Genomic DNA, 16037 nt, shown 5'->3' on the forward strand with positions numbered 1-16037 from the left:
TTCATTAATTCCGTCCATAAGAATTGTAGATAACATAAGTATATATACTTGTTCTTCCACACACACACACACACACACATATATATATATATATATATATATATACACACGTGTGTGTTGAATTGGTCTCAAATTAATTTATTTAAGCAATAATTGCAAAGTCGTTTTATGAGGTTACGTGTAATTATATATAAATTTTTTATTATTTAAAAAATTATATTTGATAATCTAATAATTAATTTTATTATATGTTATTTGAATGATTTAACATTTTGATTATTGAAAGGTTTAATTTAAAAAAAATAATAAAATAATTTAAGTTAGAATTAAAAATTAATACAAATAATAAAAAAATTATGGGATCATTTTATTCATCCCATATATATTACTCTAATACTACATATACTTTTTTGTAATTGTAGAAAACACTCTAAGAGCTTTTCTATTCCTAAAAAATTATTAATATCAGCAAAAACCACGTCACATGAGTTTGCATGTGTATGGCTCAATAATGTAATGTAATGATGGTGTAGCAATCACATCGTACATGAACAAAAGTCCCCCCTCCAACAAAATAGTTGGCAGGTATTTATAAAACCGAAATGTATGTATTTTAACATTAGTAATTATGCATGTGTGGGAAGTTTTGTCTTAATCTCTCCTAATCCCATCATTTAATGCTTGTCATGTTCAAATACTTTTCAACAACTCAAGAAGCGTGATTTCATTTTGAAACACTTTTCAACCACTCAAGAAGCGTGCTTTCTTGGTTGAGTGCATATCAACAAAATTGTCAAGTTAGAGTCGTTTTGTCTCTCATTATTTATCGCAATCTGCACCATCCACCTATTATAAATATCTATATCCTTTTAAAATAATATAAATATGAGATAATAATATTATTGACATCCTTTTTGCAAATTTATATTTACACATTGAAATATTCAAATATATGTACTTATATAAACATAAAATAATTTAAATTTATAAAAATATTAAGTTTATCTATTATATATATATGTATAAATAAATTATACATATGTTAATATATTTTATATAAAAAAAAATTCAAGATCCAAATCATTAAAATCTGATACATGTTTAATATTTCAAAACACATTCCAATCAAAGCAAGTTTGGATCCGAGTCTAACCCAAACCCATCGCCATCCCCAAATTGGTGTACCTAAAAAACGAGTAGCCCAGGCAGAATAAAAGCCCAACCACCACTACCAAAAAATAAATAAAAAAGGAAATATTTGACTAATTTTTTGATAAAAAAATAATATAAAATAAAGACTAGAATAAATTAAAGTTTTGAATTTTATAACATCTTATAAGCTATATAAAATTAATATATCAAAGACTAAAATATCCTTCTTTGCTATTTAATTTTTCTAATATTTGATAAAGAGAAAATATTTTATTATTTAATAATAAATTATTGTAGTTAAGTAAAAATAAGATTGATATTGATATTATGTTTACTAAAAAATATAAAATTCAAGACATTATAAATTATACAACTAGAAATAATCATCGGATTAACAAACATCAATTATATATTTATATTAATATTCGACTAGCATGAATCTATATTTATATATATATATATTATTTTATTCAAAAGTTTAGGTAATAATTCGTCTTTTTTTTGTTATTGTAGAAAGATTACTTATTAAATTTTTATTTAAAATTAAATTAATGAGTACTATTTAAAAAAAATATATTAAAAAATAAAATATCATTTGATTATAATGGTATACATGTCCATTTTAATCATCTTACTAATTAAAGACCTTATTAGGCCAACACCCTAACATCTTATAAGTTTTAACGTCTTATTTTACCCAAATACTTCAGGAGCTTATTTTTAAAATAAAATTAGATATATAATAAGTTCAGATCAATTTATTTTTTCAATTCAGTCCGGCCAACGATCTATTAATCCGATAATTTATTCGATTCAATCCTGTTGGTTTGTATCTTTATTTTCAATTTTCAGATTTTAAAAGAGTAATTAGAGTAAAAATATGTTTAAAAAGTTTCCCGTTAGAATTATATTAAATTAACACTACATTTTAATATAAAACATTAACTAATAAAAATATGAAATGGAAATGTTAGCATATTTATTCTTCAAACGGGCCTACTTTAATGGATTAACCACTAAATTCAGAATTGAGGCCCAATAGAGTACTGCAAAACAGACAACTATTAGGGCCCAATTATGTAAATCCAGTGTGGAGGCCCACAGGATAAGGATTTAACGATTTGTGATCATTTGACAACTGACAATAGCAATCGTGTTCGTGCGTACAAAACTCACCGGAGATAATGCAATCATCTCTCCAACTCTTTCGGGGAAGAGAAACTGATATAATGGGAGCTACAATAATACATTGATCCACACCATTTATTTCCATCTTTATTTAAATAAAAATATTTTTTTCAGGGATAATTACACTCTTTTCTCTTAAAATTTAATATAGTTATATGCATATTTATATAGTTTAGAAAATTACATTCAGCATCCCTTAGATTTCCTTCCATCTAATAAATAAATACTTTCGTTAACTCAAAATTAACTGAATTCGCTAATATTAACAAAAATAAATCAGATAAAAATAAATATTTACTCTCAATTGACTTATTATAATTGATTTATTACAAGTCAAGTTAATTTTTTGATGACTAAGTTACCCCTATACGTCTTTATACGTTATATTCGTTGCTATTATAGTAAATACAACATCCCACGCATAAAACAAAGTTCGAACTCATAACATCTGAAGTAATATGAAGAAATCAGTGAAGCCCGACTCACAAACTTGTAATCAAGAACTAAATTGTTGGGAGGAACCTTCCCACATAATTGTTAAGTGAAAATTTGATGTTATTCATGTGAATTTATATTTAAATTATTTATAAATTATTAGATTAACATATAATGATGATATCATTTGGGACATAACGATTCATGGTTAATATGGGTACAAATTTTAAGAAGAAATATTATTACAAGTAATAATGAAAAATAAAAGGAAAAATTAATGAAAACATAAATAGCATTTTTCCAAACACCAAATGATGCAATTTTTGTTCGGGTTAATTTGATTTAATCCCAATTAATTTTGCAAAAAAAAAAAAAATCATATACTTGCATATAATTATCACTTATTTGAAAAAATGCAATTAAAATTTAAAATAAAAAATACGGTTGGTATTGATTTAAGTGTTGTACGTCATTTGCAGTGCAAATTGCCAAATTTAGAAAGGCCTAAATATAGTCCAAATTACATGTGCAAGTTGCAAATAGAATTACTAGGATGGGGTGTGCACTGTTTAGTTTGTCGGTTGGAAATCCAGCAAAAAACTAATTAAAATCATAAAATTTAAAAAAATGAAGAATTAAAATGCTATCATAAAAAATTAAAGATAGAAATTTAGCAAAAGTAGGCAAATAAAAATAATAGTCCTAATATTAAAAGGTTAAGTAAGATGCATATGCATTTTTTCGATGAAAAATTTGAAATTTGACGGAGAAAAAGATTGAAACTAAAAAATAAATAATACTACATAAAAAATTAAAGAAAAAAACGTCAAACCTGAATTACGAATCAAAAATACATCTAAGCCAAACCAAGAAAATGTTAGAAACAGGAGTAGGGTATCTAAATTTTCACACAAATTGAAATAGTACCCAGATTGACCCTACCCAGCTCCGATCCGGCCCTGACCTAGATTAAGGATCATTGATACCATACAATTCAGAAACCACATCAAGAGTATACAATCAGCCAAACTTATAAGAATCCAATACAAATACCAAACATGTTTCCTCATTTATTGCATCCATAAATCTTGAGAATGACCTATTCAGTCCTCTTGAAACCACTACTGACTTAATCATCGAGCGGTTTTCATGTAATCCTATGCAATTTTATGTTATGCTCGACGTTCGTTCCTATCAAAGCACCTCGTACACTAGTTTATGCTACTTTAGTTTCATAATCTCTGGTTTAATTTCTTTCTTACTTTATGTTCTTGGATATACGTCGGAATAACATTACTAATCCCTTCTGCAACTTGACCAATATTCTGTCACAAGCTTGGAAAAGAAAGAAGTAGTCTCCATAAGCTTTGAAGGTTCATCATACTCCACCAACTTCCCTGCAGGATAAAGGAAGACAAAGAGCAAAGGAATGATCAATTTTAGTTGTTTTTTGTGCAGCGAAATGAAACGAAAAACGGAGGGTCTATGTACCGTAGGAGAGGACCATGACCATGTCGCTGTCTATTACGGTTGGAACTCTGTGAGCCACGGTTATCACTGTACAGTTAGCAAATTCCTCTCTGATTATTCTCTGCAGGATGGCATCCGTGGCTGAGTCGATTGAGGCTGTTGCCTCATCAAGAACTAGGATTCTGTTCCTCTTTATAAGGACTCTACCGAGGCAGAAGAGCTGCCGTTGCCCCAAGCTCCAGTTCTCGCCTTCATCGCTCACTGCTTGCATGAATTTTCAACAGAAAAATGATCCCACTCAACCTAAATGCAAGAATTCAATGTGATTCTTTGCAATGAAGTTAGAGTTACCTGAAGAGTCCAACAAGTTTGGGAGTTTAGTGATAGTAGACTTCAGCTGACATTTCTCTAAGACCTGAAAATCAAGAAACTCACTCTCCTCAGCTTTTTTAAAGTTAGAAGTTTTTGTGTAGTACTATATGTAGTAAATTTGAGTACCTTCCATATCTCATCATCAGAGTAAAGGCCTAGTGGATCCAAGTTAGTCCGAATGCTACCCCTAAAAAGAGTCGGCTCTTGAGGAATGATGCTGAGTTTCAGCCTTAAATCCTTGAGACCTATGGAGCAAATATCAACTCCGTCTATCACAATTTGCCCGCTGTAAGGCTCAACCAGACGGAACAAAGCACTTATTAGTGTCGTCTTCCCACTTCCGGTCCTCCCCACCACTCCCACTCTAGTCCCTTCTGTGAAAGTGCATGTGATCCCTTTCAGCACTATTGGTGCATTAGGACGATACCGTATCTAAAGCCCATCCAAAAAATGAAAATGGAATTTAACTTGTTAATTGTCAATCAATGATAGCATTGGGCTCCAGTTTTGAATACTCTATCTGCATTTTCATGAAGCTGAGTATACCATTACACGAAAAAGCTCGATTACTCACCTTTAGGTCCAGCAGCTCTATTCTCCCATTTGGAGGCCATGAAGTTGGTGGGCTCTTGTCTTCTATTCTTGCTGGAGGCTCCGCTGGTATATGCATGTATTGTTTGATCCGTTCCACCGAGACGATGTAATTAGCTAAGTTACTATACCATCTAGATAAAAAAACCTGAGTGCTGGTTAGAGCAAATGCATAAGAAAGCGAGAGTCCCACGAGCCCTGTAACAACAGAAAATAACACTAAAAATTGAATGCAGCAGAGAGATATTGAACTGTTTGATTTATCAGTACTAACGTACCTGGAGGAATGTAACCCTTGGGAGTTAAAACTAGAAAGATGGCAGCAGTGAAAAGGGTGAGATTTTGAAGCGCTTCGGTTCTCAAAACAAGCCATTCCATTGTGGCGTTTGATGAAAGGAAAACTTTTGCATCCATATCGACCAGTTTTAGGTAGTTCAATGAAAATGTATCGACCATTCTGAATGCTCGTATTGTAGCAACTCCTAGTGCTGTCTCAGATGCGTAGTTCATAACAGGAGCTTTTGTAGTGCCATTGATTCTCATCAGCTCACCAGCAGATTTTTGGCAGTACCCCTTCATTAGACAAAGGGAAGTTCAGAAAAGCAGATCAAAGTAATACTGATTTTCATTGTAACTAAATATTTAAGGTCTCAAACACACCTGAACGTATTTTGAAGATACCATAGCGAATATGCCAACAAAGAAAACTTGCCATGTGACAAAAGCCATAATGCCAATTGTTGCTAGCATCTCCGTTGCGGCAGCCAGTACAAATACGAACGCCATGGGAAGGTCAAAATCTAGCACACTTAGATCAGATGAGGCCTGGATGAAATCAAACAGAAGACTTGTTACAACTACTTGTTGAAATTTTATGTCCCAAAGGTGAAGGTATGAATCAATCTTACACGCGTTAGTATCCTCCCGACAGGGGTGGAGTCGAAGAAGAGCATGGGAGCATTGAAGATTGAGTTGGTGAAACCAGAGAAAAAGGCTCCTGATGCTTTTATTCCTAAAAGAACTGCAAAAAGTGCTCTCAAATATACAAAAACTGCACTAAGTAATGAGATTAAAGTGTAAATTTCGATAATAAAGACGCTGCTCATTTTGGAATTCTGAATGGAAAATGCTAGCCAAAAGCTTGCAGCTGCTTGAAAAGCAACAAAACCAAGCTGAGCTATTGTGGTGGAGCAAAAATAGGCCCATCCCTTTGAAATGAAAATGTAATCCAAGAAAGATTTCCAGCCCACATCTCCTACTTCCTTCTCTTCCTCCTCTGTCAACTGTATCCCTTTGTTCTCTCGAATTTCCCCGTCTCTTTCTTCCTTATCATAAGACTTATTATTCTGCTTTAGCTGATCGACATGTTGTGCTCGATGTTCATTTTGATTTGAACCAGATGAAGCATCGAATGACTCTATGGTGCCTTTATGAGCAGAAACGAGTTGTTCAAAGGTCGTTCCAGCAACCAGAAGTTCCTCGTAGTTACCTGATTGAGTAACTTGTCCTCCTTCTACAACCTTAGACATATGAACAAACCTCGTCTATCATATAACAAAGATTAGAAGTACATGTTTAAAGACAAGCAGTAACCTCTTCTGAAAATTCATTACCAGAATGTTATCGACATTATTGAGGAATTCCACTTGATGAGTCACAAGAATTACCGTCTTCTTTGCTAGAGCTGTCATGACGCAGTCCTGCAATAATACAATTCAAATCAATCAGCTGTTGGGATAAAACATCTAGCACAACAAGAGCGTGTATCAACTAAGAATGCTCTAATTGTTACGTTGAAAAGAGCTGCTGCTGTATGTGCATCTACTGCACTGAAAGGGTCATCAAGAAGATAAATATCAGCATCGTTGTAAACAGCTCGTGCAAGCTGAATTCTCTGTTTTTGTCCTCCACTCATGTTAATCCCTCTCTGGCCTATCTCAGTGAGATCGCCATAATCAAAACTCTCAATATCTTTGTCTAGAGCACAAACTCTGATGGCTTCTTCGTATTTGTTCTTCTCCATAGGCTTTCCAAAGAGTATGTTGTCACGAACAGTCCCACTCTGAATCCAAGAAACTTGAGAAACATAAGCCACTGATCCAAGAACACTCACCTGCAAACCAACAAAGACCTACTAAAATCAATGTCAAGAATTTCATACATAAGTGTAAAAATCGTTGCTGTTGCATGACTTACAGTTCCTGATTTTTTTGGTATTTCGCCAAGGATTGCATACAAAAGTGACGACTTCCCAGAACCAACCGGCCCGCAAACAGCAATCTTCTGTCCTAGCCTTGCTTCCAATGAGACTCCACTCAGGGTTGGAGTAGACGTGTCTGCATCCCAACTGAAACAACCACCTTGTATATGAACGATGAGGCCTGAATCTCCTGTAGGACATGTTTGCAAATGTTCTTGCTTGAGTTCATCCTCAAGCATAAATGAGTTAATCCTATCAAAGGAAACCTTAACCTGAATCAAAGTGGACAGAGCTTCTGGCAAGAACCTGACAGGCTCAGACATGCTCCTTAATGCAGCCAAAACTGTAAAAACAGTGCCAGCATCCAATGGAGCACTCCTGAAGAGCACACATCCGAAGAAAATGACGGAAGGAACAATTGTTGGAGACATCCAATACAAAAGTGTGTTAAATGCTTTCATGTACTGAGTTTTGGACAACCATTTAAATTCGCTCTTTCGAAAGGACTCGATCAAGCTCTTGAAATTCGATTCCCACGACTGCAACTTGATTATTTTCATGTTGTTAAGAATCTCGGACAACGACCTCAGTCGCTTGTCTTGAGCGATCATGAATTCAGTCTGATACATTTGAATTAGTTTAGCAAACGGCACGTTGAGGAGACCACAGATAACGAATGGTACTAGGCCGGGAAGCACGCCAAGGCCCACGACTCCTGAAAGAACAGCTATAGCCAGAAAAATCTGAACGACTGAAGTCCACCCGACATGTAACCACACTGGAAATTCTCCCATTCGATAAGCATCGACTGCAATATAATTCACAATCTCCCCAGTTGAGTGCCTTCGTCTCCCACCGCTCGAGAGCTTGAGCTGCTTCTGGTAAACAACTACCATCAGAGCTGATCTCATCCTCATTCCAATTCTTCTGGAGTAAAAATAGAAATGACGATAGGACAAAGACTCGACGACCTTCAGAAACACCAAACATCCCACCAAGGAAACACCCTCTTTCAAATTTTTCATCTCAAGATTTGAATATTTAACAAAAGCATAAAGCAATAATGGACTAGCCACAACTGCAATCGTCCTAAAAAATGCCAAACTTCCAGCCAGCACCAAACTCCTCCAGTGAACCTTTGCAATAGCCCAAAATACGAAATTCTTGGAACTGTTTATGCCCTTTTCTTTCTCAAGAATGCACCACACGTCGTTAAACTTCCCATAGGCCATATGAGCCCCATCTTCTAATCCCAGATAAGGAATGTCATCAAGACTTAAGGGCTTAGTGTTTCCTAAACGAAGCAAAGGATTTATCCAAGAAAACGACAATTTACTCAGAAATGAAGCTTGGCTTAAACTGACACATTCATCCTTAGACTCCTCAACAAGCAGAGGTTCCAAGAAGCAATTGTCCAAGGCCGGTTGAGATACAATCTGATATAGATCCCTCAAACCGCAAACGAAAAGCAACAAATTTGCAAGCCAAGGAGCAAGCTCTAGAATCTGTATGCGGTGCAATTCAACCAACTCTACTACGTTTAACGCAAAAACCAACAGAAAAAACACGATCCACCAAACAGATTTCAGAATAGCAATCCCTTTGGATCCTCGTACGAGCACAGAAATACTCAATGTAATCCATATTAGCCCCCTAGCAAAGAACACTAGCCACTTCAAATGACTTAATTCCTTGCGTTTAATTACCAAAGCATACACAACAATCCCAAAATACTCTAAGCTCACAAGAGCACAACCACCTGAAACAGCTACCTTAAACCAATCCCTTCTGCTCTCTCTTGAACAATTTTTCCTTTTTGCAATCAAAACCACATAAAAAACAACAGCCACGAATACGTTCAAGCAATCAAGAACGGTCCTAAAATCGCCCGACCATCCCATTTCAAGAATCCCTCCATGCAGCACAGAAATTTTCCCTGTTTCACAACAATTCAGTACAGGTACTCAGTTCATGCATTTTCAAATGCAACGTACATAGCACCTAAACAACAAACTTCAGCTACTTATATTTATCCTACTCTAACCTTTATATACATATAGATATACGCTATTGGTTGTTCACATTAATGAACTGAGATATATCAGAATCAAGTTCAAAGAAATTAAAAGAAGAAAAAGCCATTAAAAGAAACATCCAATCAATGAAGTTCATTTATGAGAGCAAGAAAACAGCTTACCCCATGAAGAAAACTGCTTACCCCATGAACCCATCTTTTCATCAATTCTGTCCATAAGAATTGTAGATAACATGATTATATATACTTGTTCTTCCACAAATATATATATATATATATACACGTGTGTGTTGATAAATAACTAGTGCATGCTCTTTTCACCAAATCAATGCCTGCCACGTGAATATTTGAGCCCTTATGTATATATAGCTTCACGTGCATGGTCTGATATTTTCGTGGAAAAGAACAAGGAGAAGAAAAGTTGAAATTGTATTGCATTATTGGTTAATGACAAAATCTGCAAAGCCTGCCTTTACGGATTTGTGTGTTATTTGAATTGGCCTCAAACTAACTTATTTAAGCAATAATTGCATAGTCGTTTTACGAGGTTTCGTATAATTATATATAAATTTTTTATCATTTAAAAAATTATATTTAATAATTTAATAATTAATTTTATTATATGTTTGAATGATTTAATATTTTGATTATTTAAAGGTTTAATTTAAAAAAATAATAAAATAATTTAAATTTAAATTAAAAAATAATATAAATAATAAAAAAAATTATGGAATCATTTTACTCATCCCAATATATATTACTCTGACACTACCTATACTTTTTTGTAATTGTAGAAAACACCCTAAGAGCTTTTCTATTCCTGAAAAATTATATTAAATTTGACTAAATCAACAGGACAGTTTGAGATTTTAAACACTGACATAGGTGAATTTTGTAATTTTTTAAAAATTAAAGATAATTTGTATAAAAAAAATAATAGATAAAAGATGTAAATGTAATCATCTCTTATTATTAATGTGAAGCAAAAATAAGGACACATAAATTTGTCTGTGCATGGCTCAATAATGTAATGTAATGATGGTGTAGCAATCACATCGTACATGAACAAAAGTGACCGACTCCCCCCTCCAACAAAATACAGTAAAACCTCTATAAATTAATAACCTTGGGACCATGAAATTTTATTAATTTAGAGAGATATTAAATTATCGATAAATTAATATTTTATTAATTAAAAGAGAGACTTTTTAAATTCAGCAAATTTAGTACATATGTATTGAAAATAAATAAATTCATATATGTTTCATTGATTATATTCATGCAACAATGAACTATTATATTCATAGACACATGTATCAATTCATTGGAATTACTTAAATATACATGTTTATATTAATTCATTGCACTTAAATAACTATTATAACCAATTAAATATATTCATGCATGATGAATGAAACATATACTACATAAATCTCAGTATGATAATAAAATAGTTCATAACACCCAACCATGTCTTCTCATCTAAAAGGCATCGCAAAATCATCCATGAATGATCAAATGCGTAAAGCATTACAGATTTCATATTTTAGTAAATTATCATAATATTTATAATTGTAATATTTATGAATTATTAATTTAGAGTTTTAATGGGACCTAATATAAAGGAATTTTCTGAAAAATTATTATTTTATTATCTTATCGAATTTGATGATTTTTTACAAAGGCCCAAGTCGGGACCGGAGGATTTTATTATTTTAGAGAGTTTATTAATTTATAGAGTATTAATTTATAGAGGTTTTACTGTAGTTGGCAGGTATTTATAAAACCGAAATGTATGTATTTTGACATTAGTTATTGTGCATGTGTGGGAAGTTTTGTCTTAATGTCTCCTAGTCCCATCATTTAATGCTTGTCATATAAACATAAAACAATTTAAATTTATAAAAATATTATGTTTATCTATTATATATATGTATAAATAAATTATACATATGTTAATATATTTTATATAAAAAAATCAAGATCCAAATCATTAAAATCTAATACCTGTTTAATATTTCAAAACCCATTCCAATCGAAGCAGGTTCGGATCCGATCTAACCCAAACCCATCGCCATCCCCAAATTGGTGTACCTAAAAAACGAGTAGCCCAGACAGAATAAGAGCCCAACCACCACTACCAAAAAAAAAATAAAAAAGGAAAATTTTGACTAATTTTTTTAAAAAGAGTTTATAAGATCTCAAAATAAACATAGTATTTGGTTTTGTTTTTAATTTATTTTTTGTATTTTATGGAGATAGAGAGAAAAAAATAAAGATAAATAAAAATAATTTAGAGATAGTGTGTATGTTTGAATTTATTTTTGGAGATTATATAAAATAAGTATGGTATGTTTGATATTGGGTAGTGGGGAGACAAAAAATACTGTTCATTCTCAAATCATGTCTCTTTTATATATATTTGTATATATATATGTATAAAAATATATATAATTTATTTAGTTGTGAGTTGATTAAAATAAATATTATTTTCTAATTATATATGTACGAAAATGAAAAAAAATAATTTATGTAAATACACTTTTATAAATAATTAAATGCACTCTAGTAATGGATTAACAATATTTTTTGTTAAACGTTCTATTCGAGGTGATAAATTTAAATACATTATTCAAATAATGTAATATATGAATTAACCGCGTAGAATTGCTAATTATTTTATATTTTTTAAATTTTTAATGCAACTCAAGTATTAAATAATGGAGTTGTGGTTAGCAGAAATTATTTTTTCTTCCACCTGGATACAAACATGCAATAGTTGGGAGAAATATTGTGAAATTTTGTTTAAACTATTCCATCTCCTGTTGTGTGTGTGAGAGCTTAGCTAGATGACATTGTCAGTGTTTCTCACTCTAGCTTTATTTTGTTTGTCATCCTGAAGAATTTACCTTACTTTCAATAGATATACTATACAAATATTATAAATCGAAATAACTCAACATGTTATACTGTTGTTTACTTTAATCTCCATTTACGCAGTAGCAATGAAGCAATTCAAATTAATGACTCTCTTTCTGAACATGCAGTATTATGTATAACTAAGATATACAACAAAGTTCGAGTCATCGGAGCATCTTTTATCCAGACATATACATGATAAACAGAACACCACTCAAACTTAAAGAAAAGTGCAACTTATCCTAATAAACAAAACACCACTCAAACTTAAAAAAATGTAAGGATGCAGATGAGAAAGGCCTACAAATTCCATTGGAGTCGACCATACAACAAATCCTCCTAGTTTAAGATTCATGATTCCATGTGACTGGTAGTTTGACATGGAAGAAAATCAAGAGATGGTACATAACATACATTGTTGCAACAACAAATTGAATCTTCTAGACTCCTAAATTGTAGATGCGTTATAACGAAGAACCAATCTACAAAATCTAAACAAAATGCGGAATTAATTCCTACTTAAACTGAATTGACAACCAAAAAACTAAAAACGTATAGCTAATCACAAACTAAATCAAACGAGCCTCACAGTACACACTATTCGATGATTACGTAAATCCAAGAACATAGAACTAACAAGTCGAAGTAATTCATCATTTCTAACAAACGTCAACAGGAAGCAAAACCAGATTAAGCATTTTTCATCTTAAAAATTTGAAGAATACAACATTTAAGATAATGATTAGTGAGCGAAAGTAAGATACATACCTTAATAACAAAAAAATGGTAAAGCCAAATGTTAGATGGATGAGAGTACTCGAATGTGTAAACAACTGTAATACACTACTTCACGTTCGACAGAATAAGCTCGACAGGCTACTCTTAGAATGTTGAGCAATAAGCAGAGAACGAAAGTGCAAATAGCATAAAGAGTGTAACATATTATATAGAGGGAGAAGGACAATACACTTCAAGGGTAAATAGTATTTTTTTTCAAAATATCAGCATCTAATTGACTTAGTGCAAAAAAAGTAACTTCATAGCCGACAAATGTCTCAGAAGAATACAAATCATACGGAATTAACTGAAACGATTTTCAGTGGTAGAAAGCACCACATGCATTGACAACAATTATTGACGGTGAAACAGTAACCATCAATAATTTAATCAACTTTCAATTCTAAAAATCACATAAAAATTGAGAAAAATACAGTCCAATCGCACCACCTGTTTAGATCATCGGCAAATCATAATTGATTATAGACGTCGTTGGGTGGAGGAGCATCAGTCGTCATTCTACGAGAAATAAGCGAAATAAAATGACTTCTTAATTAAATCGGCCGAATTTACTCGAACTTGCCAACGGAAACAAAAAAGAAGAATGGAATCGTAAATCTACACATACCGTTGATGAAAATGGATAGGTGAGGCTATATTGGACTCGCCGGACGATGAGTAAATTATTGGTGGTGGTTTGACGATGATCGGCATTCAAACGGTGCTGAATCGAAGCTAAAATCGTATATATGTATGTATGTATGTATGTATATATAGCTTCACGTGCATGGTCTGACATTTTCGTGGAAAAGAACAAGAGAAGAAAAGTTGAAATTGTATTGCTGTATCGGTTAATGTCAAAATCTACAAAGTTACATCCACGCCTGCCTTTACGGATTTGTGTGTTATTTGAATTGGTCTCAAATTAATTTATTTAAGCAATAATTTCATAGTCGTTTTATGATGTTCCGTCTAATTATACATAAATTTTTTATTATTTAAAAATTTATACTTAATAATCTAATAATTAATTTTATTATGTGTTAATTGAATGATTTAATATTTTGATTATTCAAAGGTCTAATTTTATATAGAGGTTTAATTTAAAAAAATAATAAAATAATTTAAGTTTGAATTAAAAATTCATATAAATAATAAAAAAAATTATGAGATCATTTTATTCATCCCAATATATATTACTCTGACACTACCTATACTTTTTTGTAATTATAGAAAACACCCTAAGAGCTTTTCTATTTCTGAAAAATTATATTAAATTTGACTAAATCAACAGGGCATCTTGAGATTTTAAACACTGACATAGGTGAATTTTGTAATATTTTAAAAAATAATAATAATTTATATAAAAAAATAATAGATGAAAGATGTAAATGAATCATCTCTTATTATTAATGTGAAGCAAAAATAAGGACATGTAAATTTGTCTGTGCATGGCTCAATAATGTAATGTAATGATGGTGTAGCAATCACATCGTACATGAACAAAAATGACCGACTCCCCCCCCCCCCCTCCAACAAAATAGCTGGCAGGTATTTATAAAAACGAACTGTATGTATTTTGACATTAGTAATTATGCATGTGTGGGATGTTTTGTCTTAATCTCTCCTAATCCCATCATTTAATGTAGCACCCCCTACTCGCTACATCTAATTATTACTATTTTATCCTTTCTTTAATCAGAACTCATTCTATAAGTAATTCTCTTTCAACTCGTAAAATAAATTCTAATTTATCAGCAATATATATATCACAAAAGGTATTAGATATCACCAAAAGTTCATATTTACCCCCACTAGATGTCCTCGTGTACATAACCTCAAGAAAATCATACCACAACTTTAAATACAAATCCCGATAAAAGACCAGAATATTTAACAACCCACAATCAAAAACTCTAGTTTTAGAAGTCACGGCTGACCCACCTAATAAAGACGACGGCATCGCTCAAAGTCCAATGTGACTACTCAGTGTGACCTATCTCCTGAAAAGTACGTGGCAAGGAGTGAGCTGCCTACTCAATAAGTATAGCTGATCAGTTTATATATATACACATGCAACAATTTCACGTACATGCAGTCACATTGACTAACAGTCATTATCAATAGCAACATCAAATATAAGCAGTAATACGTACTCAAAATTATGAATCAATCTATGACACAATATGCGACATTATCGTTTATTATTTAAGGGCCCCACTTACTTTAATTGGTATACATCAGTCAATGATTTCGCCGGCCATCATCATATCATATACAGCACAGGATACCCGTTGTGTGATATCCCCACACTCTTTTACTCCAGCTGTGTAGCAATATAGCACAGGACATCACAACAAACATGATACCCCCACACCACCCCAGTGTGTAGCTAACAGCACAGGATATTCCCTGCTGCCCCGGAATACCCCGGTACCCTACGCGCCATAGTACCTGGCTTAAATCGTATATTTTTCATATCTCATTATCAATCACATTATCATCAATCACAGTTTCATAAACCATTGACTGTGTTCCCAACTACGTAAGCATCATCTTTTATTTCAACTCACAATCGTCATTCTATTCTTTATGATAATCACTTTCTCAATAACAACTCCCAATTTGATTTCATCAACAATCAATTATATGATTATCACATAATCATATCCCGTATATCTCTACATTACCATTACATATCACATAGTAACAATTTCACCAATATTATGATAATCTAGCAAATAATCCACAACTAATTATATAAACAATCAATATACGAAAGCCACGCATAATAATATAAAGCCAAATCCACGTTGGCATCCAAGAAACCAATATACATAATATATACAATAATACACATATAGATATATATATAAATCCAATTAGCTATACTTACCT

At 32.2% G+C, this 16037-nt stretch overlaps 1 protein-coding gene across 8 annotated transcripts; it reads right to left on the reverse strand.

The window, feature by feature from the left end:
* Positions 1 to 3768: 3768 nt before the first annotated feature.
* Positions 3769 to 14028, reverse strand: LOC105157729 (ABC transporter C family member 8). 8 transcript variants are annotated; one of them, XM_020692192.2, is made up of 15 exons: positions 13768 to 14019; positions 13590 to 13658; positions 11451 to 11537; positions 9606 to 9652; positions 7405 to 9344; positions 7001 to 7321; positions 6822 to 6908; positions 6117 to 6728; positions 5869 to 6033; positions 5487 to 5781; positions 5192 to 5406; positions 4744 to 5049; positions 4597 to 4660; positions 4267 to 4506; positions 3769 to 4172 (listed from the first exon to the last, which is right to left on the reverse strand). In XM_020692192.2, the coding sequence occupies exons 3-15, from the start codon at positions 11471 to 11473 to the stop codon at positions 4072 to 4074; spliced, it is 4416 nt and encodes a 1471-aa protein (XP_020547851.1). In that variant the 5' UTR covers positions 11474 to 11537; positions 13590 to 13658; positions 13768 to 14019; the 3' UTR covers positions 3769 to 4071. The 8 variants fall into 8 exon arrangements, 7 of the variants coding, with proteins under 7 accessions (XP_020547851.1, XP_011072484.1, XP_088734661.1 ...); XM_011074182.3 differs by having other exon boundaries at positions 13131 to 13658; XM_088878535.1 differs by lacking the exon at positions 11451 to 11537 and having other exon boundaries at positions 9627 to 9652; positions 13131 to 13658; positions 13768 to 14020.
* Positions 14029 to 16037: the final 2009 nt, after the last annotated feature.

This window comes from Sesamum indicum, linkage group LG3 (genome assembly GCF_026168435.1).
Source record: "Sesamum indicum cultivar Baizhima isolate 11 linkage group LG3, ASM2616843v1, whole genome shotgun sequence".
In the NCBI taxonomy this organism is placed as follows: domain Eukaryota; kingdom Viridiplantae; phylum Streptophyta; class Magnoliopsida; order Lamiales; family Pedaliaceae; genus Sesamum; species Sesamum indicum.

Excerpts from the sequence above, each read along its gene's own strand:
- LOC105157729 (XM_020692192.2), bottom strand. The coding sequence starts at position 11,473 with ATGGGTTTTGAAATATTAAACAG. Across the intron at positions 6,909-7,000 it reads CAGCAGCAGCTCTTTTCAAC|GACTGCGTCATGACAGCTCT; the intron begins GTAACAATTAGA and ends GTATTATTGCAG. Across the intron at positions 4,507-4,596 it reads AAACTTGTTGGACTCTTCAG|TGAGCGATGAAGGCGAGAAC; the intron begins GTAACTCTAACT and ends TCATGCAAGCAG.